The 25,821-nt window shown below is 39.4% G+C and overlaps 7 protein-coding genes and 1 long non-coding RNA gene across 23 annotated transcripts; 3 read left to right on the top strand and 5 right to left on the bottom strand.

Annotated features, from left to right (window-relative positions):
• Positions 1–211: 211 nt before the first annotated feature.
• LOC132787514 (splicing factor 3A subunit 3) lies at positions 212–1,947 on the top strand. The gene is made up of 2 exons (XM_060794611.1): positions 212–300; positions 362–1,947. Exon 2 carries the CDS (start codon positions 371–373, stop codon positions 1,880–1,882), a length of 1,512 nt encoding a protein of 503 aa, XP_060650594.1. The 5' UTR covers positions 212–300; positions 362–370; the 3' UTR covers positions 1,883–1,947.
• Positions 1,927–2,617, bottom strand: LOC132787516 (DNA polymerase zeta subunit 2). The gene has a single exon (XM_060794613.1). It carries the CDS (start codon positions 2,539–2,541, stop codon positions 1,933–1,935), a length of 609 nt encoding a protein of 202 aa, XP_060650596.1. The 5' UTR covers positions 2,542–2,617; the 3' UTR covers positions 1,927–1,932.
• A 484-nt stretch (positions 2,618–3,101) lies between these two features.
• LOC132787518 (uncharacterized) lies at positions 3,102–4,963 on the bottom strand. Of its 2 annotated transcripts, XR_009632554.1 has the most exons (5): positions 4,431–4,963; positions 4,054–4,371; positions 3,800–3,978; positions 3,588–3,732; positions 3,102–3,527 (listed from the first exon to the last, which is right to left on the bottom strand). It is a non-coding gene; the product is annotated as an uncharacterized LOC132787518 (long non-coding RNA). The 2 variants fall into 2 exon arrangements; XR_009632553.1 differs by having other exon boundaries at positions 4,054–4,963.
• A 381-nt stretch (positions 4,964–5,344) lies between these two features.
• LOC132787517 (small ribosomal subunit protein uS15-like) lies at positions 5,345–6,247 on the bottom strand. The gene is made up of 3 exons (XM_060794615.1): positions 6,117–6,247; positions 5,776–5,903; positions 5,345–5,707 (listed from the first exon to the last, which is right to left on the bottom strand). The coding sequence occupies exons 1-3, from the start codon at positions 6,137–6,139 to the stop codon at positions 5,403–5,405; spliced, it is 456 nt and encodes a 151-aa protein (XP_060650598.1). The 5' UTR covers positions 6,140–6,247; the 3' UTR covers positions 5,345–5,402.
• Positions 6,248–6,418: 171 nt separating this feature from the next.
• Positions 6,419–12,034, top strand: LOC132787510 (uncharacterized). 9 transcript variants are annotated; one of them, XM_060794594.1, is made up of 12 exons: positions 6,419–6,700; positions 6,827–6,902; positions 6,974–7,026; positions 7,397–7,575; positions 7,641–7,840; positions 8,189–8,832; positions 8,889–9,173; positions 9,360–9,682; positions 9,743–9,887; positions 9,950–10,416; positions 10,486–10,680; positions 10,740–11,452. In XM_060794594.1, exons 3-12 carry the CDS (start codon positions 7,005–7,007, stop codon positions 11,091–11,093), a joined length of 2,814 nt encoding a protein of 937 aa, XP_060650577.1. In that variant the 5' UTR covers positions 6,419–6,700; positions 6,827–6,902; positions 6,974–7,004; the 3' UTR covers positions 11,094–11,452. The 9 variants fall into 9 exon arrangements, with proteins under 9 accessions (XP_060650577.1, XP_060650578.1, XP_060650584.1 ...); XM_060794595.1 differs by lacking the exon at positions 6,419–6,700 and adding an exon at positions 6,729–6,746; XM_060794601.1 differs by lacking the exons at positions 6,419–6,700; positions 6,827–6,902; positions 6,974–7,026 and adding exons at positions 7,271–7,325; positions 11,871–12,034 and having other exon boundaries at positions 10,740–10,973.
• Positions 12,035–12,210: 176 nt separating this feature from the next.
• On the bottom strand, positions 12,211–13,372 carry LOC132787515 (general transcription factor IIF subunit 2). The gene is made up of 2 exons (XM_060794612.1): positions 12,701–13,372; positions 12,211–12,639 (listed from the first exon to the last, which is right to left on the bottom strand). Exons 1-2 carry the CDS (start codon positions 13,277–13,279, stop codon positions 12,337–12,339), a joined length of 882 nt encoding a protein of 293 aa, XP_060650595.1. The 5' UTR covers positions 13,280–13,372; the 3' UTR covers positions 12,211–12,336.
• Positions 13,373–13,639: 267 nt separating this feature from the next.
• Positions 13,640–16,132, top strand: LOC132787513 (alpha-1,2-mannosyltransferase ALG9). Of its 2 annotated transcripts, none has more exons than XM_060794610.1 (4): positions 13,640–13,907; positions 13,965–14,335; positions 14,390–14,867; positions 14,924–16,132. In XM_060794610.1, exons 1-4 carry the CDS (start codon positions 13,755–13,757, stop codon positions 15,794–15,796), a joined length of 1,875 nt encoding a protein of 624 aa, XP_060650593.1. In that variant the 5' UTR covers positions 13,640–13,754; the 3' UTR covers positions 15,797–16,132. The 2 variants fall into 2 exon arrangements, with proteins under 2 accessions (XP_060650593.1, XP_060650592.1); XM_060794609.1 differs by having other exon boundaries at positions 13,642–13,898; positions 13,958–14,335.
• Positions 16,133–16,234: 102 nt separating this feature from the next.
• On the bottom strand, positions 16,235–25,396 carry LOC132787512 (protocadherin gamma-B1). Of its 6 annotated transcripts, none has more exons than XM_060794604.1 (6): positions 25,322–25,396; positions 23,729–23,947; positions 19,965–20,266; positions 17,732–18,778; positions 16,883–17,606; positions 16,235–16,809 (listed from the first exon to the last, which is right to left on the bottom strand). In XM_060794604.1, the coding sequence occupies exons 2-6, from the start codon at positions 23,790–23,792 to the stop codon at positions 16,544–16,546; spliced, it is 2,403 nt and encodes an 800-aa protein (XP_060650587.1). In that variant the 5' UTR covers positions 23,793–23,947; positions 25,322–25,396; the 3' UTR covers positions 16,235–16,543. The 6 variants fall into 6 exon arrangements, with proteins under 6 accessions (XP_060650587.1, XP_060650589.1, XP_060650585.1 ...); XM_060794606.1 differs by having other exon boundaries at positions 16,883–17,603; positions 25,236–25,390; XM_060794602.1 differs by having other exon boundaries at positions 25,236–25,389.
• Between the last annotated feature and the right edge of the window lie 425 nt (positions 25,397–25,821).

Genomic DNA, 25,821 nt, shown 5'->3' with positions numbered 1-25,821 from the left:
AATTATAAATGTTAAATTAGTTAAATATAATTCTAGAGCCTATGCAGTGCTGTCGACAAAGACCTTTGTCTGTTATGATACTTTTTATATTGAAAATGGCATTAAGTCTTGTTTAGTGTCTGCACAACATGTAATTTTATTGACTAGCATCAATTTTAGACCACTGGGTATCTCATAGTCGCACACACTCGTCTGGTGTTACCAGTTCTTTTATACTATAAACTTTTGGTATATCTATATCGAATTGGATATATTACAAACATCCACCAGGCGGTCACACTGTTTAAAACTTTAATAAACGTATGTACACACGCTTTTTGCAAAAATAGTATTTGTTTTAAAATAAATATTTATCAATTAGTCAAACACAATGGAGACGCTCCTGGAGCAGCAGCGTCGATACCATGAAGAGCGCGAGCGCATTATTAAGCTGATGGTCGACGAACACGCCACAAAAAAGGCCGGCGAAAAGGAGCGTATACACAGTGAGCATCGGTTAAAGTATCTGATGGAACTGCATCATAATGCCACCGCTCAACTGCGTGATCTCTATGAAGATAAAGACAATGAGCGAAAAGCCGAGATTGCTGCACTGTCGGGACCAAATGAATTTAACGAATTCTATGCACGCTTAAAACAGATCAAAGCATTCTACAAAACTCACCCGGCTGAAGTCAGTGTTCCCCTTTCGGTGGAGTTCGAGGAGATGATCAAAGTCTATAGCAATCCCGATGATATGAGCGCCTTGGTCGAGTTTACTGACGAGGAGGGTGGCGGACGATATTTGGATTTAAACGAATGTTACGAACTATATCTGAATTTGCGTGGCGTCGAAAAGTTGGACTATATCACGTATCTCATGTCTTTTGATCATGTCTTCGATATACCACGTGAGCGCAAGAATCGCGAGTATCGCAAATATGTAGAGACACTCAACCAATATCTACACAGCTTCCTGCAGCGCATTCAACCGCTGCTCGATTTGGAGAGCGAAATGGTTAAAGTCGAGCTGGACTTTCAACGCCAGTGGCTGCAAGGCACATTCCCTGGCTGGGCACTAAAGGAAACGGAATCGGCGCTCGCCAATACCGGCGCCCATCTGGACTTATCTGCCTTCTCCAGCTGGGAGGAGTTGGCATCTCTGGGCCTGGATCGTCTCAAATCAGGTCTGGTGGCACTCGGTCTCAAATGTGGCGGTACCTTAGAGGAGAGAGCACAACGCCTGTTTACCACCAAGGGCAAAACCACCCTGGATCCGGCGTTGATGGCCAAAAAACCAACCGCCAAAAATGCCAATGCACAAACACGTGAGAATGAACGAAATAAGGATATTGCCCAATTGGAGGCTTTATTATACAAATACGCCGAACTGTTATCCGAACAACGAGCGGCTACCAAGGAGAATGTACAGCGAAAACAGGCGCGTACGGGCGGCGAGCGAGATGACAGCGATGTGGAGGCCAGCGAATCGGATAACGATGATGATCCTGATGCCGATGATGTTCCCTTTAATCCCAAGAATCTTCCACTGGGCTGGGATGGCAAACCAATACCGTATTGGCTGTATAAGTTGCATGGCCTGAACATTAGCTACAACTGCGAGATTTGTGGCAATTTCACGTACAAAGGACCCAAGGCATTTCAGCGACACTTTGCCGAATGGCGACATGCGCATGGAATGCGTTGTTTGGGTATTCCAAATACTGCGCATTTTGCCAATGTCACGCAAATTGAGGATGCTATCACGTTGTGGGAGAAGTTGAAGTCACAGAAGCAAAGCGAACGCTGGATTGCAGACCAGGAAGAAGAGTTCGAGGACTCTTTGGGCAACGTTGTGAATCGCAAAACATTTGAGGATTTGAAGCGACAAGGACTGCTCTAAAGAAGTCATTTTATATATCACCCATTTTTTAATGTTTAAATACAATATGCCTAAAATTTATAGAATTGCGCCTGCATTTTTAGTCCCACCTTGTTGATTCTTGCCAGCGGCAAAATGCTAAAATTCTGGGAAGCATCTTCTTTGTGCTCTACTTCCGTCTGCAACCAGGGAAACTCCTGATAATGCACATCATGACTCAGACTTTGAAAGGCGATCTGTGTGGTGTGAATTTGCAGTTTAAACTTGGAATCGTGTGGCAGTTTGGGCAACTTTTTACAGCGTTCTGCCAACTTGTACAGAGCCGATCGAAGCTGCTGCTCATATTCCAAGAAATATTGATCTGTTGTCTGAATCAAGTCTAGTGATATTGGCAGCATTTCGATCACATAGCTCTCCAAGTGTTTGCTTTCGTGTTCATAGACAATAAGTTCTAATTTAAATGCTTCGTGATTTGGGTTCTCCAGCATTTTCTCGACAGTCTTTAAAACATTAGCAATATAACATTTCAATGCCGGAAATGACAATATAAAGACCGGTGTGTTGTAAACCAGATGTTTTTTGAAGATTTGCAACGGATATAGTTCGCGGACGTAGAGAATGTGATTCACAAATATTTCTACAGCCTCCAAATATATGGCAGCAATATCTTCGGAATTCATTTTAATTGAAACACCGCACAAATTTCATTACGCGCTGAAATGTGTTTGCTGACTTTTGACATTCACACTGCAATCTCGTATTAAATGAAGCCCTAGTATTGAAAACACGCAGCCCTGTGAAGTCTGCTTCAAACTGTATGAAAACAAAAAACTAAAACTGTTAATTCGTGTTTTAGTAGAAGTTATATTTTAGATTTGCTTTACTCTTCAAATAATTTCCATTAACGATTTTATTTATACATTAAATTTAATGAGTCCATTTTAACGCTTAAGCGGTAAATTAAAGACATTTTGGTATGTTGTTAAACATGTACATATGTATTTAAAAGATCAAATTCATTTTTCATAGAAAACGAAAAATCGTTGCCTCATTTTCAGTTTAACTATTTCCTTCCGATTGTTGGGATATAAAATACTTACACAACCAGATGTATGACGTAGATATCGAGGAGCATCATATTCTTCGTCTTTAGATCACGTAAACCTCGACTTATTTACACTGCTGCACCTCATTTAATGTGTTGATATATTTAAAAAGGGATCATTATTTTAAACAGCTTTCGTGCGTTTAAGAAATCTATACATCACGCAGCACACTAGAGTACCCTCCTAATTAACAGATTTCCGTCGAAACAATGAATTTGGCAAGATACCAATAAGAAAGTAGTAAAAATTTTATTGTCGTCATGTGTTCTCTGCTTAAGTTATTTAAATTATTTGGTGACAAGTATCTGCAAAACATGAATAAATAATGATTTTATTAAGATTTTTCGTTTCTATACATATGTATATCAATATGTGAAATAATTATATATGCTGTGGGACTATAGTGCCATATAGATATGTGTAGTTATTTAGAATATTATCTATGTAATCTATATTCGGCCGTTTTTCTGGATCTTCATGCCAGCACATTTTTATTAATTCATTGATGTTTATATTAAGAAAAGTCCCAAGTGTAAAATCATTTAAATTTGGACGATCACCTAAAACGACAAAAAAAGTTTTATTAAATGTTGAGTAGTTTATATAATAATTATAATCACCTCGCAAAACTTTATTTTGAATAGCAAATTCATGCATATCTTTAAACTCATGAAAGGGCTTCTTCCTAGACAATACTTCCCAGAAAATAATGCCTAAGCTAAAAATATCACATTTTTCAGTGTACTTTCCTTTCCCTTCATGATCCTTTTTTGATTAAAAAAAAAAAACAGCGAATTATAGAGCTTGCAAGAATAAGAGATAAAATACTTACACACACTTCTGTAGCCATATAAATAAATGTCCCAGACATTTCCGTATTAACAGGGGACAGTTGTTTCACTTTACCAAAATCACCTATTTTCAATATTTTAAAGTTATCGAAAAGCAACAGGTTCTTTGATTTGAGATCACGATGGATTATTTTTTTTTGCTATGTAGATGCCTTATACCCTTAAGTAAGGATTAGTAGATTAACAAAGAAAAATTAAAAAATTATAAAACATTTATATAAAGTATAAACCGTACAGCGGATAATTGCCGCATCTTTTCGAGTTTCCAGCAGTCCGAAATGCAGCAATTCGACTTATGCAAGAAATCGTAAAGTGATCCACAGTCTGCATACTCCAAGCACATGCAAAATTGATTCTCAGTTGTTTTGAAATATAAGTATAATTTCATAATATTCGGATGATCGATATGTTTTAAATATGAAATCTCTTTCATAATTTCTTTTTCATTAGCTTCGGGGCTTCGAATTATTTTCAGCGCAACGCTTATGATATTACCACGAATTATAGAGTGCCATCGCCCTTTGTAGACATCACCAAAGGAACCCGAATCAATCTGCAAATTTGTATATAGCACTTAAGTAATTTGATTTTTTTCTCTTCATTGACTTTTACCAAAGCGTCCCTATATAAATATTCACTGTTGGGAATAATCACTGTAGGACTAATGACCTCCATAATTTATTAAATTAGTCTGTCTTAGGCCGATTTCTCGATGTCAAGTAAACGCTTTACGAAAAGCTAAATTGAACTGTTGGCTGTTGGCTAGCACAAACTGAATCCACTGGCGAGAAATTTTTAAATTTGTATCAAAGCACATGGTTGCATTTTCACATTACAAATTCTGTCAAATTTAATACCCTGCTTAGAGTGATCGTATTGTAAATTTTTAGAAAACTAGAACCTTCCGGTGCTGTGTGCAAAATAGGGACGGGTGATGAAGACGATCGCGTATTATTGCAGCTATACGCTTTTTAGACTGGGCATCACAGAAATTTCCGTTAAGTAGAGCTTTCCGCCGCAGAATTTCGTACGCGGCTGTGTGTAAAATAGGGACGGCTTGTAGAGACGAATCATATTCGGCAATAATTCTAAAAAGGTGACCGTATTTTGGCTAATATTTTGGAACATTTATCGAAACAAGTGCGATATCGATATAAATTATTTTTGATGTAAGCATTTGTATAAAATTTGGTCATTTAAGCAGATGCGGTAATCTAATAGGATATTTGTAAATACGGGTTACAAATTTATAATTCAATGGACTCAATCTTTTTCTTTGTCAAGAGCTATTTTTAGTTCTTATGGTATCGATGTAAAGAAGTCGTTCACCAAGGTTTTTCCAATTTACAATATTCTGAGTCAAACTGAAACTTGACAAACTACAAGGTAAATTGAATATATCTTTCATTACATTGGTATTTACACTATAATACACAGATATTATAGTATTTATTTAGCTAGTGTTTACCCATATCCATTTATTTAAATAGAATATGAACTATAAGCAGCACAAAAAGCTATATACATACATATGTATAAGGTTTGGTTTTGTTTATTTAATGTGTGTAAAAATGTATTGCCAGTTTAGGCAACCAGAGCAGAGGCTGTGCTGGATTCGTATTTCCAGTTGGGGGCTAGAACGCTCTTAGTCTTGTAGTAGCGTGCCAAACGGTGAATTCTAGACTCGACCAGAATCAGACGGAACTTGCCATCCTTATCCTTGCGGTTGCGCTCCAAATGCTTACGGATGGCGACAGCCTTCTTGATCATATGATACAGGTCTTCGGGAATGTCGGGTTTCAAGCCAACCGATTTCATGATGCGCAGGATTTTGTTACCATTGACGAAACGCACTTGGGCTACGCCGTGGGAGTCCCGCAGAATGATACCTAAAATACATAGGTAATGGGTTATTAGTGTAAACATAACCTCAAATTGTAAACATAAACAACAATACCAATTTTAGAAGGAGTCAAACCCTTCTTGCCGAGTTTCTTAATCTGATCCTTGACATCCTCGGAATTGAGTTTCAGCCACGATGGCACAGTGCGTCTGTAAGGTAAAGCTGATTGGGAAATACCCTTGCTGTAAATAAAAAAAAATATTTGTTAAAAATTGTGATAGGCGGCAACAACAACATCAGCAAGTGTTTTCGTTGGCAACATGTGCCAGCATTCATAAAGTGGGTTGGCAGACTGACTGTGGGTCAGTAAGAATTAAGTTACTTGAACATAAAAAGGCGGCCGCCACATTTATTAATAACTTCTTGCTATTTAGACAATCATCAGCGGATTTTACCCTGGAGCGTGCATACGACCCATGTTGAGTGCTTAGATTTTGACACCGAAAAGAAATTGGAGACTTGCTATGAAACGCAAAATTGAGTCAAAGTCTCCTCTCAATGTTGTCTAGCAGAGTTGTATTGAATTCACCGATAATAAAACTTTCAAATCTGTTTCAAACTATTAAATTTTCTTGAAATAAACCATTGTGACATGATAATAAATAATATATAATAAATTATTTACAACTCTTGTGTTTACAAAGTAGGCAATCATTATTATGCTTATAATGCTAGCATTGAATAGAACATATTAATTTGTTTTGCAATATATATGCAAGTTTTGTAGTTAGATTCGCTTATAGTATATCCATCTAATATTAATTTTACTAAAATAAACGTTTTTGTATATGTTAATTATTTTTAATAAAAATAATATTGAAATTTAAATTGTATTAAGTGTGCCCATACCACAAGACAATCTGCTCCTCATCTTGGTATTTCATGCACTGGTTCGTTTCGCGAACGTGCGCTTCGTGATACATACTTTTGTCAGCCCTGTGAGAAAATTTGTCGAAAATTGAGAGAGCAAAACAAAATCGTAAGTACATAAATACACATAGAGTCTAATTGGAAAGAAAACAAGGGTTCGCGCCTTTTCTAACATTAAAAATATAAAATATCAATTAAAAAGATTTGGAAATATAATAACTGCTATATTTTGCAGCACGCAGCCCAGTTCTTACGTCTTCAATAATTGGTATACCTCATGTTATTGTATGCTTGTGTACGTGTTTGTATGTGTATGTATTTTGAGCAACATGCCTTCAATTGCGGAAAAAATATACTAACCATTTAAATTGTTTGTTTACAGTTTTTGATATCACCGATAAAACAACAAAAAAATGGACTCGGACATTGAAGAAGGTATGTGTTGAATTGTATTTTTATGAATGTAGCGCCAATTTCGCTTTACTCCTGTTACATATGTACGTACAAATGGTAGGGTAGGCTTGACAATGTGCGTTTAAATGTATGTATGTGCGAATGGGTGTGTGCGTGTGTTTACACGTGTTGTTGCTGTTGTAGTGTGGTGCGTTTCGTTATATGTATGTGTATGTATGACGATCATATTTATCGTCTCTTTTGACCAGTTGTTTCTGTTCTCATTTTGGAGATGAACGCACGTCGCCCGCGGCTAAGTCGAGAGGCGGCTTTATTTTATGGTGAAACCCCAAACGAATAACAAAATAAAATTGTAAAAGACAAATAAATGATGATAAATTTATTTTTACAGACTATGACAGTGTGAAGCGAAATCTGCTGGAAATTGCGAATAATAGGCCGGGCACCAATGTGGCCAGAGCGATTTCCACGTACAATGAAACTCCGGGTGTATCCTCACTGATCATGGTGTTGGAAGAAATATCAAAAAATACGGATTTCTCCACCGATTTGCGTCTCTCCGTCAGCTACGTATGTAAAAACCACACATTTAATTTAGAAAAAAAAAAAAAACTAAATGCTATTTATTTTGTTAGTATATGGATGAGTTTTTGCGACAAATCGATTGTCCAACGGTGCCGAGAAGATCCATTATTGCAGCCGCCGGCAACGTGTTGCAATATTGCGGTAAAATCTATGGAGATCGTGTAGAATTCGTGCACCAAAAAGTGGAGAATCAGATTGAGGCACTAATTTATGCAGATCCCAAAAAGGTGGAGAATGGCAACAATAACGGGTTAGTAAATAATTTAACTGTATAAGTTAACATGCTTTTAATTCAACCGCCGCCGCCACGCTGTCTGCTTGGAGTCAGTCCCCCACATGCTTATCATATGGACGCTTATCTGCATTTGTTTCATTCTACTTGCAGACACATTGTTTTTCCTCAATTCCTTTTTTTTCTTCCATTTTCTAATGAATTACACTTTTGATAATAATTACTTTCCTATTTCCAAAGATTACATTTCGAAATCGAAATCTATATTTTATGGAATTATTAATGCATTATATTCTTACATAATAATTAATCAAAATTTTTATCAAGTTTAATATTTTGAAAATTTATTTGTATTTATTTTATCAGCAATGTTGGCGAGTCTAAGAAACCCGATGAAACGCGTAAGCGCCGTACAAAGAAATTGGCGCAGAAGGACTTCGATCCATTCAGTTTTCAAATGGAACCGAAAAAGTTCAAAACCCTTTCCGAGGAGAAGCACTTTAGTCGCACCGGGTTTGAGACGAATAAAAATCGAAATCGTACCATTGAACACATGTATCAGGATCATACGCCGAGCAGGCTGTGGGAACATGAACCTATAATAGACCCAGATAATCCCTATGAAAGGGATGATAAAAAGAATTATAAGTTATTTACCTACCATCCAGAGCCTAGATATAATACCCTTTTACCAGATATTCCATTCGAACGCCTCAATTTGATTAAGGAATATGTGAATATGAATCAGATGGATGTGTCGGATACTTTACATGAGAATCTCTCAAACAAAGAATACCTGGATGAGTATATCGCATTGGAAAATCAAATGCTTGCTTCGCGTTATGGTGAAACAACTGGACGAAAAGCTACCATGGATGACGTATTTAATAAGGCTTCCAAGCGATTGCACGAAAATGCAGAGTTGTCGTTAGTTTTGGAAGACATCGAAGAGCCGTCGCCTAAACGAAGACACACCGAGGATGCTGATGAGAAGCTGAAGGGTAAAATGGGTATGCAAATTACAGAGATTGAAATGTTAATTTTATATAAACCAAAACCTTTTTAAAAGATACATTGCTAGTGGATACGTTGAATGCCTTATCATTGGTCGGACCACCTGAAACGACCACCATTGATGAAAGTCCAATCGAAGAGCAGTCCGCCCTTAATAATACTCTGGAAAGTAACGAATCCTGTGGATTGCTCGTCTTGGAAGAGTCGTCGCAACTCCCGAAAGATTTATCCGAATTAAATCTGACTGAACCTGACAAGAAAGAACCTGATAGCATCGATTTGCTGCAGATTGATTCGGGTATTGGCATGGAGGATGTGAGCGATTTTCCAACAGCAGGTAAACTAAAGTACACAAAGTCTACGATGTCGACGATGAGGAATGTGATCAGGCTAAGTTTTTTTTTGTTATTTTTTTTCATTCGTTTGCCACTTTCTTTGACTTACACATACTTTGTTTTTATTTTATTTACGTATGTATTTCGTTTGCTGTGACTGCGCTGCCCTCATTCACACACACTTTCAGAATGTTGTGCAGCTCAATCTTTTGATGACGAGGGTGTTGTTCTTACAGATAACATTGATGAGCAGCGTCTGCAATCGCTATCGCCCAAGGTTATGGTACATGACATCTTGCCGGGTGTGCCCGATAAAGCCAACCTAAGCGTACGCGTCGATGCTGAAATGCTCGCCCTCAGTGGTATCAATGAACAGCTTGAGGAAATTGTCGATGTGCCGCGCGATGTTCGCTATCCCATTGTGAACAACATCTTTGGGCTGCCAGTGAATAGACTCAGACGAGAATGCATATTTAAGCTAGGCAAAGAATACGATCTGTTCAAGAAAGCGGTAATAGTTTTGATCTACATATATACAAAAGCGAATGGAAGTAATGTCTTTTATTTTTAGCGTTTGCCAAGTAAGCGAGTTGGTGAGCCGAGAAAACCTGCAGCAACTAGAGAGTTTAACAACTCCCCTACAGCGGATTTAACATCTAACGATGATAGTCCCTTAGATTGGCCCTTGGATCGAATGGAATTTGATAAGGACCAGAGTACGTGGCTATTATTGTAATATCTGAACAGATCTTTATACAAATTGTTTCTTTATATACAGACTTTAAAGGGTTCAGACGACCAACGTATGACTCTGGTATCGATCACGAAGAGCTAAGACCAGAGTCAACTCATATTGCATCGGATGCAAATAGTATTGTTGATGTGGAAACTGAAGATCAGCCGGATTTGACACCGCTAGATGTTGAGCAGCTCACGGAAGAGATTCAACAAGTCAGAGTAGCGCAAGAGCTTCTAGAAGATGACAAACCACAGCCTGAGATGTTAGAAGGAATAATAGCATTAGACAAAACAGTGGAAGAAAATAAGTCGATTGATGTTTTGCCAGAAATCGGAGAGAACAAGACAATAGTTCTTTTAGAGGATAATGAATGCGACATGTCAGCAACAGCCATGGATATTGACGAATGCGAACCAGGCATGGATACATTAGATGAGGATCTAAGCGATGAAAGCATAGACCTTAACAAAGAATCAACCAGCATAGATGCGTTTTCCGAAGCTAAGGTAATAATTTGGACTGTGGTATTGCAATATTCATATATGTGATTGTAAGAATGCTGTTTAACCTTTCAGATTAACGACTGGCATCGGCGAATAGCGCCCACATTGGAAGCGGCGCATGAACGACAAAACTTTAGTATTCAGGATGTGGGCGATGAGGTTATCAGAAAATGTCAGGAGCAGGATGGAGAAGCTACACTGGCCGATGTGATGGCCGATAAAGATGACACGGAACTATGTCGCTATTTGCTATCATCACTATTACTAGTAAAGAACATAGAACCAAATTTACTGATTCAGAGTAATAAATCCTTAATAATTTGTAGACAAACCAGGGAAATGTCGCGCTCAAAATTGACAAGCGGGACAAAAATGAGCCAATTGACGCAAAGGATTTTAAAATGCTATTGCTTAGTACTGAGAGGAGACAACTCAATCCAGAGGATGATATTGGAAACGTGCGCAGCAGTAATGCAAAGACTACACCGACGGTGACAGCAACAACATCTTCTCCAATCGTTAAATCGAAGCGAGGCCGATGCAATGACGACGGGCAAAACGTAAATGTAAAGACAGTGCGACTTATAAAACCTATACCCAAGGCGCACATGCGTCCAGAAGATGCTGACTCTGGCATATCATCTTTGCCAACATCAGCATCATATACCAATGACACGTAGCATGAACTGTACCATTAGAATGTGCTGCAGATCATGTGTGTGTGAGTGTGTGTAAAATGTGTGCCTCAACGTTTTGTTCAATGTGTAGTTGTGTTTCGACTTAAGTGACGTTCGTAGAACAATGTATATCAGTTTTTAAGGATTCTCGTCCAGTATAGTAGCAATAGCCATATCTGGTGAAGCAGTTAGATTTTGTAAAATCCATTTTAAGTTTGCTAATCTCATGAATTATTCATTACAGCCACACTTTTTACAGACTTACGTCAAAATTAAGCGACTTCGTTGGCCGCTCCATTGACAAAAGCAACAATGCTATACAACCCCATCAAAAAAAAAAAAACAATTAATTTTCCTTATTTTCCGTATACCTTTGGTTGACAAAATGTACAAATCTAATTTTTAAGTTTTTTTTTTTTTGTTCACATGAGATACAATTTTAGTTTTAACTTTGACAGTTTTTAGAGTATCCGTAGTGTTTAAACCTAAATTGAAGCAGTATTATTTGAGCTCGATTTCCTTAAGCTTGAAATGAGGACGCATTTTCTTAATTTACACTTTTTCATTATTTTTTCTATGCTTTCATTAATTTTTGAGTTTTTCATTTAAGTTTTCAATATTTTTGGTTTATTTTCATATCATTCATCGATTTATTCATTTTCATTTGATTTAATTTTTCATTTTGACTTTTCATTATCACATATTAACCATTGACCATTTTTTTATTTTCTTTCTTCATTTAACCAAATCATAATGCGCATACATTTACAAATTTTTCAGAAACGTACTCGATTTTAACATCAAGAATTCATTTATCAAGAATCATAGTACACATATTTTGGAAATCGCTTTGAGCTGATAGTACGAACAATAAAAGTACCTGATCTCCTAAATTATAACGAAAATTCATTTTATTTTTAAAAGTTTTAAGGATATGTAAATAAAGTATACACTTTTAGATATATACATATGCATATACATGATACAGACAATTTCTATTTACATGGCATATTTGAATGTGCAAAATCAATTTTTTTTCATAGTTATAAGAACACAAATACAAAATGAATAATAAGTCATCAAAAGCATAAACTACTGTGATTGCCTTAAAATTCGAGGGGAAAATTAAATAAAATAATTTGGAGGAATTTCTGGTTAAAATTGTGCAGGAGGAATGCTGCTTGATTTACTGTCGCTTAACTTAATATAAGTAGTAAATACAATATATTTTAATGATGAGATAATGCTATTCAGAATCGCTGCTGCCATCCGATTTTGCCTTCTCCTCATCCTTTTGCTCCTCAGTCTTGTAGTGGCGATACTCCTTTTTAAGTTCCCACATGTTTTTGTGCGGATTTTTCATATTGTAATCGCAGACATCTTTAAGTATTTCTTTCAGGTAGCTAATGGGTTGATTGGTTATCTTCACCAGATCCTTGATATTATAGTATTGATGCTTCTCAAACGCATGGAAGAGCATGTCCATCACAGCATTCTTATCATCACGAGCCTTCTTACCCTCAGCCTTCTTACGCTCACGATATTCGATCTACAAATGAACAACACAATTTTGTAATATGGTCTTGTAATATAATAAAGTTCAATCTTACATTGTGTGCATGATCCTTGACAGGTTTAAAGTTCTGCACGATTTTGTCGATGGGCTGCACACGTCGCTGTGGCTCTGATGCCTTGCGTATAGACTCTAGCTTGAGTTTCATATAACAAGTGTCGGCAATTGGTCGGCACTCCAGCTTCTGCACAATTCGACCCTCCATATACAGTTTCTCGCTGTCTGGCGTTGCTGACGCTGTCGACGCACTCGAACCATTCTCTTTGCCATTGCTAGATGCAGCAGAAGAAGCCGCTGCCGACTCCGTTGGCGCCATGTGCGAAAAGACGCCGAGTGTCTGCTTTGTTACTTGGGACACGTCGAGCACATGCTCGGTGGGTATCTTCTCGTCGGGATCGAGGGCGAGCACAGCCTGTGTGAGTGATAACGACACTTGCGCTTTTTGACCGGGTGTTTTGCTGATGCGCAACTTTCCCACATCCATGTTCGATGGCGCCTTCTCCCATTTCTGGGCGATGTATTTGGGAACTTTCACTAGCCAGACGCCACGTCCAGCGTTAGACAGATCCAGTTCTTTGTCAATGATTTGTACTTTTTCCTTGTCATCCTTAGACATGCTTATTTTTATTATGTATATTTTTCTTTATGCGCAATCCAAACTGTTACTTTCAGAAATGCAATTGCGAAATATTAACTGAACAGCTGTAGAGTTGCCATCGTGGCAGAGCATAAAAAAATGTTGCCAGAATATGCGAATTAAGCAAGAAACTCACTTTAAACAACGAAACTACGTAAGCATGTGAGCTTGAAAACATTCAGATGTTAATATACGCCGCTGCTTTATTAACTAATTTCAACAAAACCCATTTATGCGTTCATAGCGACTAAATAATTTAATTACCCATTTTTTTTTTAAATTATTTTTCCTGCTTACTTTGCTCCAAACAGACAGTGCTGCCAACCCGCTTTGTTTTTATCACTATCACTGCAGCAGCTGACAGCTGACACAACTCTCACACGCTGGCTTTTTACACTCTTCGAGCAAAAAAATTGTGTTGAAAATTATTAGGAAAACGCTGGACTAGCAGGAAATGGCACCGCCAGCGGCACGGGCTCGTTACAACGCCAACAAGGCTGACAACCAGATTCCGACGAAGAAGCCACCGAAACGTTTAAATGACAAAAAAAGATGCTACCGGCGAAGCTCAAGTCACCAGCACCAAAAAAGAAAAGCGGTAAATAGAGTATATACAATTCGATCGACAAACAATAAATTAAATGCATTGCTGTGCAGGCAAAAGCAAGCGGCGACTGTGGCCAACTCAACGGAAAAGACGCCGTTACCAGCCACCCCTATAATGCCAAGTGTTCACACTGCCTTCAAGACGTTCGTTAGCGCCCGACTTTGTAGTGCCATTTGGGCGTACATTGCTGACTGTGATGAGACCTTCAATTATTGGGAACCGCTGCACTACATCATCAATGGCCATGGCCTGCAGACCTGGGAGTACAGTCCGCAGTTTGGACTGCGTTCCTATACATATCTGCTGCTTCAGGGCGTGCCTGGTTGGATCTATCAAAAGATCTTTAATCCGAGTCCGATACTTATCTTTTACATGGTACGCTGCATGCTGGGTTTTGGGTGTGCTGTCATGGAACGCTTCATGTACAAGTGAGTATAATTGTTACATCGTAATTGACACAGCTAAACTGGTTTCATTTGCAGATCAATTTGCCAGGAGTTTGGCATTCATGTGGGACGGCTTTGGCTAATTTTTCAGCTCTTTAGCGTAGGAATGTTTGTGTCCAGCACCGCATTGTTACCATCCTCATTCTCCATGTACTTTGGCTGCTCAGCGTTGGCTGCCTGGTGGCAGAAACGTTACAGTTTGGCCATCTTCTTTACGGCGATTTCAGCGCTTCTTGGCTGGCCATTTGCAGCGCTAATTGGTGTGCCACTTGTGCTGGAACTGTTGCTCCGGCAACGGGATTGGCGCACATTCGTGCAGTGGACATTGATATCGGGTGCGACGATTGCACTGCCCATGATTGCCATTGATTCGAGCTATTTTGGCAAGCTGACGTTTGCGCCGCTCAACATTATCTGGTACAATGTGTTCACCAGCCATGGACCGAACATCTTTGGCACTGAGCCATTGAGCTACTACATCATTAATGGCTTTCTCAACTTTAACATTATTTGGGTGAGTCACTCTTGTTGTAATTTTTGACTATTGCTAATTGTGTGTGTTGTTTATAGTTGTTGGCTCTACAACTGCCCATAATGCTGGTCATGGACTATTTGATTGTGCCAGCCAAGTACAAGTCGACGCTGAACTTTCCACGCTATATATCGTTGGCACCGTTGTATCTTTGGCTTTTAGTTTTCTTTGCCCAGCCACACAAGGAGGAACGCTTTCTGTTTCCGGTTTATCCACTGATATCTCTTTGTGGCGCCATCACTGTGGATGTCTATCAGCGCATCTTCTTTCGCTTTAAATCGCTGGTGTTCAAGATCAAGGCGGGCATTCACTACTTGGACCACAGCATGTTCATTGCCATTATCGTAATGATTGCCAGCACTTTGTTGGGACTTTCGCGTGTATTCGCTTTGTATCGCAATTATCATGCACCCATGGATTTGATGCTTGAGCTGAATCAATTCAAGGCGACGCCACAATATCGAGCTGATGAAATTTACAATGTATGCATTGGCAAAGATTGGCATCGTTATCCAGGCAGCTTCTTCTTTCCGGCGCGCAATTTCCGTTTGCGTTTCCTTAAATCGGAGTTCCGTGGCATGTTACCAGCTTACTATGAGGGTGGCATTAATGCCACTCAATTGGTGCATCCCTATTTTAATGATCAAAACGTCGAGAACGAACACATGTACTTTGATTATGATCAATGTCATTTCCTAATCGATTTCGATGAGGGCAAATATACGGAACTGGAGCCGAGCTACTCCAGACGAACCAAAGACTGGTCCATTATGAAGTCGTTGCCATTCCTTATACAAGAGAAATCACATAAGGTGCTGCGTGCTTTCTATGTACCATTCCTAACCGACAATCACATCAAATACGGAGATTTCAATCTACTTAAGCGCAAAAAGACACGTAACGGTAGCTAGGAATGACGAAAAAACAAAGAACGTAACGTGACTTAATCCGTGACCATGCAATCCAGAGAGCATTTCCATGCAGCCGTCATAATCTGCCCAAAATTGTAATTATTATTTATTTTGTATGTCCCAAAAGTTCTGTTCTGTTCCTCCCCCATTTCAATTTTAGCAAAGTTTCTGAGAATTGACCTGATTTTAGTTTGTAAGACAAAATCATCAACGAATTGCTTAATTAATTAATGTCATTATGTGTTTCTACATATTATTATGCCAAAGCTGTAAAGATTATGCTGAATCGAACTAGTGTTTAAGCGGTACTAATAAAAAGAAAAGAAGATTCTTAAATTATTTGAAATGGACATATGCTGCAAATAGAATAGATACATATCTACCAGTTTTAATAATAACTTATTTAAACCCATCCCCAATAATGAAAAATGTGTAGAATATTGCTCAATAGAGTTTATTCTTAAGCTTGTCGTTAAAGTATCGTAAAAAGTGGGAAGCAAAATTGTACAATGGAATTCGCTTTCTTATATCTACGGGTGCTGGATGTTTACAATGCTATATTTGGTCTACTACATGTACAGTGGGCCTATAACCTAAACACGACTCATGACTTAGACCTATTACAGTCGAACCTCTCCACAACGAACGCTTCTACGCTAGCAGTTCGCTGTAGCGAGTTTCGACGGCACCTTAGCTGACGATCCAGCAATATTTACAAAAATTAAAGACGAACATTCCTTGGCTGTCCTAGAAGTAGACAGTTAGATTGTTTTCGGAGGAGCCCATCGTATCGGAAGCGCTGAGCAGATTGGATGCAGCCCCCACTGCATTGCCATTGGACGTTGTCGAGATGGTTGTCACGCCTCCGACGCCAGCAGTGACCGTTTTGCGATTGTTGTTCTCCGGCGTCGTCTGCTGTTGATCGTGCTGTGAGAGAGAATCGTGCTCGATTTCATCCTCCTCGTAGAGCTGACCGTTGGCCGAGGCGCGCGAAACGATGCCTGGTAGAAAGACTATTTATAGTGAATGCTCTGGGCAGCTGGGACAGACTCTATATGTGTGAGAGCGGGGGATTAGTCAACTTACTGCGCACCGTTGCCGCATAGCTTTCCCGCTGTCGTTCACGTTCCCGTTCTCGCTCACGCTCCAGTAAATTGACGGCATTGCCAAGCGCCATGCTGCTACTGGCTCCGCTGCCCACATGATGCAACCCATTATTGATGGGATTAGTAAGTGTCATGTTATTGCCAGCCGCATGCTTCATGTGCAGCACAGAAACGCCGCCGCTGGTTACGCTAGCACCATTGGCATTGCCGGCCAGCTTCTCGTGAGTCACCAGATTCGCCGATGAGACACTGCTGTGTGCCTGACTGTGGACACGATTGCGTCCCAGGCTAAGACCGCCAGAGCTGCCCTTGCGCTGCTTCTTGGAGCGCACAATGTAGCAGCTTAGCGCCATGATTATCAGCAGGAACAGGCCCACAATCATGCCAAACATGCCCAGCATGCTGTTGTTCCAGCTGGACTGTGCCAGCGTCAGACCCTCCATTGTGACGCTCACGGGCACCGACGTGCTACGCGGCGGCACTCCGGAGTCCGTGGCAATGGCAATCAGATGGACAGTGGACTCGTTGAGGCTTTGCAGCTGCTCGGGTCGCATATATATGTTGCCTGTGGCATCGATCTCAAAGAGACCCGCATGCTGGCCACGCAGCGACAGCTCCAACTTGTCATTGCGATCGCCATCAGCGGCCTCCACTTTGCCAATCAGCACGCCCTCAAAGGAGTCGGCACGGGATTGGAGCGACTGCTGGAAAGATTCACAAAATGGTCAGCATTATGTATTTTTATAAATATATTCTACTTATGCTTAGGTAATTTAAAAAAAAAACAATTGGAAGATTTATATATAAAGGTACTTATATTTATACTTACGCTCTTGGGCACCATGAACTCGTAGTGAGTCTCTCGGAAACGCGGCTCCCAGTCGTTCACATCGATCACCTCTAGCGTGACCTCAGCCGAGGTGCTGTTCGTCAGTCCATCACTAGCAATCACCTGGAACTCGTGCTTCGTCATCTTCTCGTAGTCCAGAGGCTTCGCCAGCACCAGTTCGCCCAGCGAGCCCACGCTAAAGAACTGTGAATTTATGGGATCCGCAATGGTGTACTTGAGATGCTTGCCGGGTTTATTGGTGGGCAGCGCCAGAATCCTATTGCCCACTGCTGTATCCTCGCGTATACGCATCACAAAACGCTTCTGAACAAAGGTGAGACTGCTGAGATCACTGTGGGTGCCAGGGCGTGTTAACTGCACAGTGGTCAACGCATAACGATCGGGATTATCGATTTGTGTGGCCTTCACAACCAAAGTGGCGCCGTGTGTCAAGTCCGCATAGCCAATGGGCGTCAGCAGAGTTATGACGCCGTTGTGAGGATGCACTCGAAAGTATTTGGCGTCCTGGGATTGCACTATAGTGTACTGAATGGGCGCACAAATGCCTTCGTCCTGGTCGACGGCCTTGAGCGGCTCGGGACGCATACGCAGCTCGCCGGCGCGACCATCGGCTGGCAGCTCGGCGCTATAGGATTCACGCAGGAACTTGGGATTCTGGTCGTCGGCATCTGTGATGACCACACGCAGCAGCGTGTCCGAATGTCGTGGCGGTGTGCCCTGATCCTGGGCACGCAGCTTCACCGTAAAGTTCTGCAGCTGCTCGTAGTCGAGCGCTTTTTTCAGCACCAGTGTGCCCTCTAAGGGATTGAGGAACTGCACCAGCTGCGCATAGGGACCGGGCAGCACTTGGTACTCCACTGTGGAAAATGGTCCGGGCTGATCGGCATCTTCAGCGCGAGCGCCTTGCAGTATGCGTGTACCGGGCACCGTTACCTCAGACAGCGTCAAAGTGTAGGGTGTGCCAATCCATTGCGGTGCATTATCATTGACATCCGTGACGCGCACATTGACGGGGATGACGAAGCTCTGCAAGCACAAAAAAGAAGACCCAACAAAAAGTGATTGAGTTGAGCGTCAAGCCAAGTCGAAAGATAAACACCTTGCCTAATGTCGGGTGCCGGGTGCAAACAATCGACTGGTCACTGACCCCAGAAATGCCCGAGTTCAAAGCGCCAACAGTTAAAAGTACTCACGATTGTGACTCCTCCTTCGCCACAGCACCTCGATTGCCGCCCATAAAGCACTGCATATATTTGCATGTTCAAAGCAACCCCCAAAAACGCCACCCCGGAAGTACTAATGGCTAATTTATGGGCCCAGACGTCTAAACCGGCTAACCACAGGACAGGAGCTCAAAGCCCGAGCTCCAGTTTTGCCTGGAGCTCCTGCATTGCAAGTAAAAGTTAAGTTAAGTTGGTTTCTGTTTGTTTGATTCTAAAATTGAAATAGGCGTCGTTGTCTAAAAAGTTTTCAATTGTTTATAGAGTACAAGAAATAGCCGCAACTTGGTCCTTGTCCTAGGGATAACCCCACACATATGCACTATAAGTACATATATTCGTAGTGAGAACATTCCGAATCGTGTTTACCCATTTCATTTCACTACCTGAACCCTTACTACATCGAGATGCCGCCCTCTCTTCTTTTGTGATGCCTCGGCACGCACATCCATCGTCCAAACCGGGTAGAGGATGGGTGAAATGTGGAGACCGCTTCGATATAGGTTAATTGGTTGCCCATTAAGCATTACTTGAGTGCGCGGCACGACAGCAAGAAAGTTCTGCAGGTGCTGAATGCGGTTAAGAAAAAGTTTATTCCGGGAACACCACAAAATGTTTTTAAGAGGCTAACCCCCAACGTGGGTTAATTAAAGTGGTCAGTAGGTTTGATTGATTGAATGCTATGGGGATTTGCTAGAAAAGAAAGTTCTTTCTTTGGGTCAGTTGCTGGGGTACTTGAGGATATTATTTCAAAACTATTTTTAGCAATATGAAAATATTAAATCTTTCAAAAATACCCAAAAACTTTTAATCTCTTGTTGTACTTCTCAGAAATGAATCTTTTAAAAATATTGAAAAGTTTTTAATTGCTTTGTTTTATCTCATAGAAATGTACATAATATTGAAATGGGGGAAAAATGTAATAAAGCCGCTTTACAAAAAAAAACGTAATAATATTTTATTGAAGCACAACAACCCAAATTAAAGCTTACCGGATCTGTCGAACGTCTTCGCACGCATATGACATTCACATAGATGGATGAGGGACCTCGCAGACCCTCCTTGTCCAGCTCAACAGAGAGAGCCAAATCCTTGGTGCCCGCCACAATCTCAACAGGTGCATTCTTCTCTCTCAACGATAAGTTGATGTCCCCAGTCTCCGCATTGGGATCGCCATTAATACGAAGTTTGCCAATTATGGAGCCCACAGTTAGATCCTCAGTGGCCAAAAAACTTTCCGCTGATCCGCCGCCTTCTAGATAACATCTGGAGTCTAGTATCGCTCCATTTGCGGCTGCAACGAAAAGGAAAAATAGAACTAAAGTGAAAATTTGTTTGAGCTTGATCTCTCTCTCTCTTTCAGCTTTACTTTTCGTTTTTATTTTCTTTTTACCGAGCAATTAGTATACTAAAAGTAAATTGCAGTTAAATCGCCCCAGACCAGTGTGCAATGTATGTATATCTGCTATAGAGTTGTACACTGTCCAACGCGGGACAGGTTTATATCGTTGCGCTCTACTAAGCTTCCGTTTATCTCTCACTCTTTGGCAAACGATTCGCTGCAATCTGTCTGCCAAGTCCAAGCTTTGTTTTCGCTTCACTTTTATTTTGAAGTCCGCCACCTGCCAACTGCCACATGCTACAAGCCACATGTCACATGCCAGCTGCCACTTGCCAACTGCCAGTTTCCAGACTCCATAAAACGTCTTTCCATGGTCAAACTTGGACTTGCCCGCTTGGCCACTGCATGATTCATGGACTGAGGATTCGCTTGCTTTGTCTTCACATCACAGCTGATTTCGCGTTTCCGGACAAGCTCCACTATTTAATTGTGTTACTGTGCATTGAGTTCAGTTAACAATTTGCAGCGCATGCAAATTTCCAAACGATTAAAATCACATGCGACTCTGGAGACTTGACTCAAAATTATAATTATAGATTAACAAATGAGATAGTTGAGTTCACTTGGAACAACTTTTAGTGTGGATAATAAGAAAGAATATCACTACGAAGGAATGTTTTTTTCTAGGACTGAAGTAAAAACTACATAATATAAATATAAAATTTATTTAATTTATCCATAATAACAAATATTTAAGAATTGTATGTATGAGCCGGACTATTATACAGTTCAGGTTAAAACATATACATATATAGTAATACTTTAAAGGAATTGAATAAAAACTGAACTAAACAGTGAATGGAAAAATGAAATAATAATAATGAGTCAACTTAGTCTTCCAGGTAAACACAATTGTTGAAACTGTGAATATCAATTCAAAATTATTAAAGGAACCCCTTCCGACGCCAAATTTTGTATGAGAACATGACATAACACCTTTAAGTAATTACAAAAATAAATTAAAGCGAAGAATAATAACAGAGCTATGCAGTTGTTTCCCATAAAATGTTCCGGTTATCTCTTGTCTATTTTTCCTTCTCTCTCTTTCTATCTTCATACCTAACAACTAGTTCCCCTAGTGCCGATGTTAACACATAAGTAAGTGGTTACTACGTATAGTATATGTGTTATGTTTTTAAACGTTCTGGTTAGTGGTTTCAAGAGCAAAATGTTGAGGTTCACATCGTGACCCTGGCGAGAATTTCTCTTTATGGTAGAGCTGTGGACACATCTGATGATGGTGGCGGATGAATTACTGTCGCTGTAGTCGACAGCTGTGGTGAAATCTTCTAGACTCGTCAAGTCTTCAAGATCTTTATTGTAGGTTAATAGTTATGACATTGGGCAACACGTATGATAATATCGTAACTTGACTTTCTTTTTGTTAGAAATTGGCTTAATTCGAGCTTGACATTAAATTTGCAGAGTAATGTCTAAAAAGATATGCTGATATGACACGTTTACTTAATTCTGCAAGAGATTCATGGAAATGGAAAGTGAATCTGTAAAATAATGTACGAATATAGGGAATTTATGGGCAATACGTGTTGCTTTATACATACATAAGTAATTTAAAAGTACATTAGAAAATGAATGATAATCCAGATAGATAAAAAGAAATATGCTAAAGAATTGTTCGCTCAATTTGATGTCTTGAAATTAGGACAGGTCTAATTTAAAAAACATCTCATATGTATTTTGGTTTATTTTTAGTTTTTGGTTTATGCCTTAATTAGTAATCCGACTAAGAATTGCATAACTGCAAATTGTACATCTTAATTAGTTGTAGATTTTGCATAATACACAACTAATTTGAGTCACATAAAAAGCAAAAAAACAACAAGACAAAATTCCCCATAAAGTTCAAATATCTGAAGCGTAAATCCGCGAAAGCAGTTGGATGATATAAATTTCGAGATTGAAGGAAAAACACATGAGCATTTTAGGAGCTCCGAAAGCTATTACATAAATTTGTTGTTTTTATAATTTTCTTTTTTTTTTGCAAAGAGATGGCGCAAAATAAAGTAAGTAAATGAAAGTGAGTTTGGAGTTTGTTGACTAACTACACAAACATTAGGCGAGTACGTGAAAAGCCTCCCACAACAAACAACTCTATGACAAGAGAGAGGAGATACGCATAGAGTAAGAGACACACTTGGTTAGTTGGGGCAAAGAAAAGTTGAACCAAAAAACCAAAAATAAAACAGAAATGGAAAATAAAGTTCAAAAAACAAATTTGTTCACTGTGGTTGTATGCAATCGGTTTTGTTTTGGTTTTCTTGGATAAAAAAAAATGTTCGTTCAGCTTGATGATTTTCATGAAAATAAAATGTTTCGCTTGACGTAAATTTGAATCTGACTTGGATTTGATTTTAAAGTTTGTGATTTAAGTTGTGGTTGAAAATTGCCATAATCTTCATTTGAAGTTATCTCTCGCTCATTTTGACTCAACATAAGTTCTGTTTGGTTATATATTATTAGCATCATTTTGTTTTTTTTTGTTTACATTTCGCAATCAATTTCTAGCACAGGTCAACTCGACGAACCGGTAAAGAACGGTGACAAACCCATTAAAATTACGACTTGCCCGAGATTCTTTAGATCTTTCACAATCATTACAATCAGTGATGTATGACAATGTAATGAACCGAAATTAATGTGCTAAATGGAACTTGAAACTGGAGCAGTTTGTAAATAACTTTAAGAACAACTGCGCATTCCCGCTTCTCATTCCCGAAATGGTGAGTTCCATTTGCATATGGAGACCCCCCGACTTCAATCGAAAGAGGTCTGGTTACGTTTCGCTTACCCGTAAGTCACGTAAATACTTGTATTCGTCATAAATCATTGGACCAGAACGCCGTGTTGACGTGTTTTCGAGACTTAGTCGTAAGTAGTCGCTGTGTAGCTTTTCCCTTGTTAAATTTATTGAGCCTACACGACGTCACTTAGTTTGGAATTTCACTATTTTTGAGTTTTGTCTGTTTTTACTTTTAAGGTTATTTGCGGTTACATGCGACTAATTACTTTGTTTGTTTTCAAAATACGGACAGATCCCAGGATATCAACAGTTTAACGCAACAATTCCATTGTACTGCCTTTGAAAGTATCAACAATTTGCGAAAGAATGATGCACAATTGAATTATTACAAGCAATTTGAGCAACGTCTTAATTTCATGCTTAACAAAAAGAATTGCTTGCCAATTTCTTGAGCTATGTTCATGTTAGTGTTAATGTTCTGTTTAACTGCACGGAAAAGGTTATTGCCACCTGTTTGCATTAATTGACTTGTCTTAATGGCGTTGCCATTATTTTCTCTTCAATGTTCAATTAGAAGGGATTTTATTACTTACCACTCGTAATCCAAGATATTCCAATTATGGCATAGTAGTATAGGTAGTATGATTTAATCCACATTTTGTTTTTCACTTAATTATTGGAATTTAATTGGGATTTGTAAGTTGTTTAATTTTTTTAGAGCTCCATAACCGAACCGTTTTGGGATCATACAGATCAACTATTTTTAAATTTGCTCAGCATAAAATCAAGCATAATTCACGAAATTTTCAAAACTGTAAAGATAATTAACAGCAATACATTTTGTGACACTTTAATTTATGTGTAGGCGAATATTTAACTTTTTTAGTTGGCATTTCCTTCGTGGTTTGCAAAAAAAAACTTTTTATCACATGCGATTTTTCACTTTTTCACACGGAAACGCAAATGTTTTGCACATTCTCAGTCCTTTCATATCTGCGATGTGCTATAAATGTTTTACATACGTATGCAATTTATAGTCGTTCTGTGGGCCTCTGTGATTGCTGAGAGATATAAATATTTAAATTGGGTCTGTAAGGTGATACGACCTAGAAAAAGTGCGGTTTGCTTTCGCTAAACGTATGCCAGCAAGTGTGATAGTCAAGGGAAGAGAGCGAGAAAGGAAGATATGGGGCAAACGTCTAGATTATTACAAGATTATTAGTTAGACAAAACATTTTAGCACAGAAACCAAAGCAACTGGAACATTAGCCGACCTCCCAATCCCGCCCACAGTGTCGCTTGCCGTATGTCTCTTTGTGCCATAAATGTCGCACATATGTCAACCGTGTTATTTTTCCTCTTCTGCATCTACTACTTCTTCCTCTTCTTTTGTTGTTCTTGTTGTTTCTCTCGCTCTCGCTCCGTTGCCAGCAGCGCATTTACTCAGTAGTTGTTTGAAATCGGAATTGGCGGCATTTTGCATAGTCAACAGACATTGTGTAGTTGTGTGTGTGTTGCAATTGTTGTTGTTTCCTTGGTTCCGGTTTGTTCGCATATTTCTACAAACGTTTTACCGCTTTGGCTGTTGTTGCACCCAACCACATCAGGACGAGTCTCACCAGACAGCGCTTCCTTGTGGCGGCAACACCCGGTTGTACACAATATGCCAGGCAGATTTATGGCATGCCACAGGAGACGCGACGCGACGTTAACTAACTAGGCAAATGCCGCTGACCGTTGGGCGAAAATGAAAACGCTTTTGACCGGAAGTTACGGAAGCGCACTGAAAAAGTCATTCACCCGTATAAAAACCTATTTTACGTTCATATGCAATGAATTTTCTTTCAACAAAAATATTTGCAAAAAAGATCGTGCAACTTGAATTGCAAATTAAGTGCGTATATCGACTTCAAGTAATATTTATCGAAAGCTAAATTTCTATTTGGAGATGTACATAGTTTTTGTATTTAGCCGCAATCGAATAATCACTTTCGATTCAAAACTTAATTTTAAAGCTTTAACGGTAAATTGTGTTATTTATAAAACGGGTAAGTGAAACTCAAACACAATTGCCGTGTTTGAAAAAATATATTACTGCACCATAGCATTTTTATATTAATTACTGTAGAATACGTTGCAGCTCCTTAAAATATGCACTTTTTATTGTATTTAATTAATTAACTCACTGCACAACAACATTAAGGGTTATATTTATTATTGTTTTATTCACTCGATCCGTTGCGGAGTTTTTTTTTTTTTTTTTATTCGTAATTCACATGCGGCCAGGCGGCGCTCCAAACACAAACTGATTTTCCATAATGTTGCCAAAGCAGGGAATGCCCCCTAACAACGGGCAGCGGCAACAGAAACGAGCAACAGCAACATACAACAGCAACAGCCTGTAATGCCGGTGCGTTTGCTTTCGTTGTTGTTGTAGTTGGTCATATATAGAGTCATATACGCGATATGTTGAACGTGAATGTGAGTGGCAGTCTTGTCTGAAGTCTCTCTGGGTCTGGGTTGTTTGTTGTTGCTGCTGTTGCTTTTACTCGTTGCTGTTGTTGTGTTGAAAATGTTTCCACATCACTCGTCAAGCGTTTCCATTTAAGCTCTTCATAAAAAAACAGAAATAAAAGAAAACAACTACAACAAAGCACTGGCTAACACAGTGGTTGAAAGCAGCGAT

Source organism: Drosophila nasuta, chromosome 2R (genome assembly GCF_023558535.2).
Source record: "Drosophila nasuta strain 15112-1781.00 chromosome 2R, ASM2355853v1, whole genome shotgun sequence".
Taxonomy (NCBI): Eukaryota; Metazoa; Arthropoda; class Insecta; order Diptera; family Drosophilidae; genus Drosophila; species Drosophila nasuta.
This window is presented reverse-complemented; position numbering and strand designations above follow the sequence as displayed.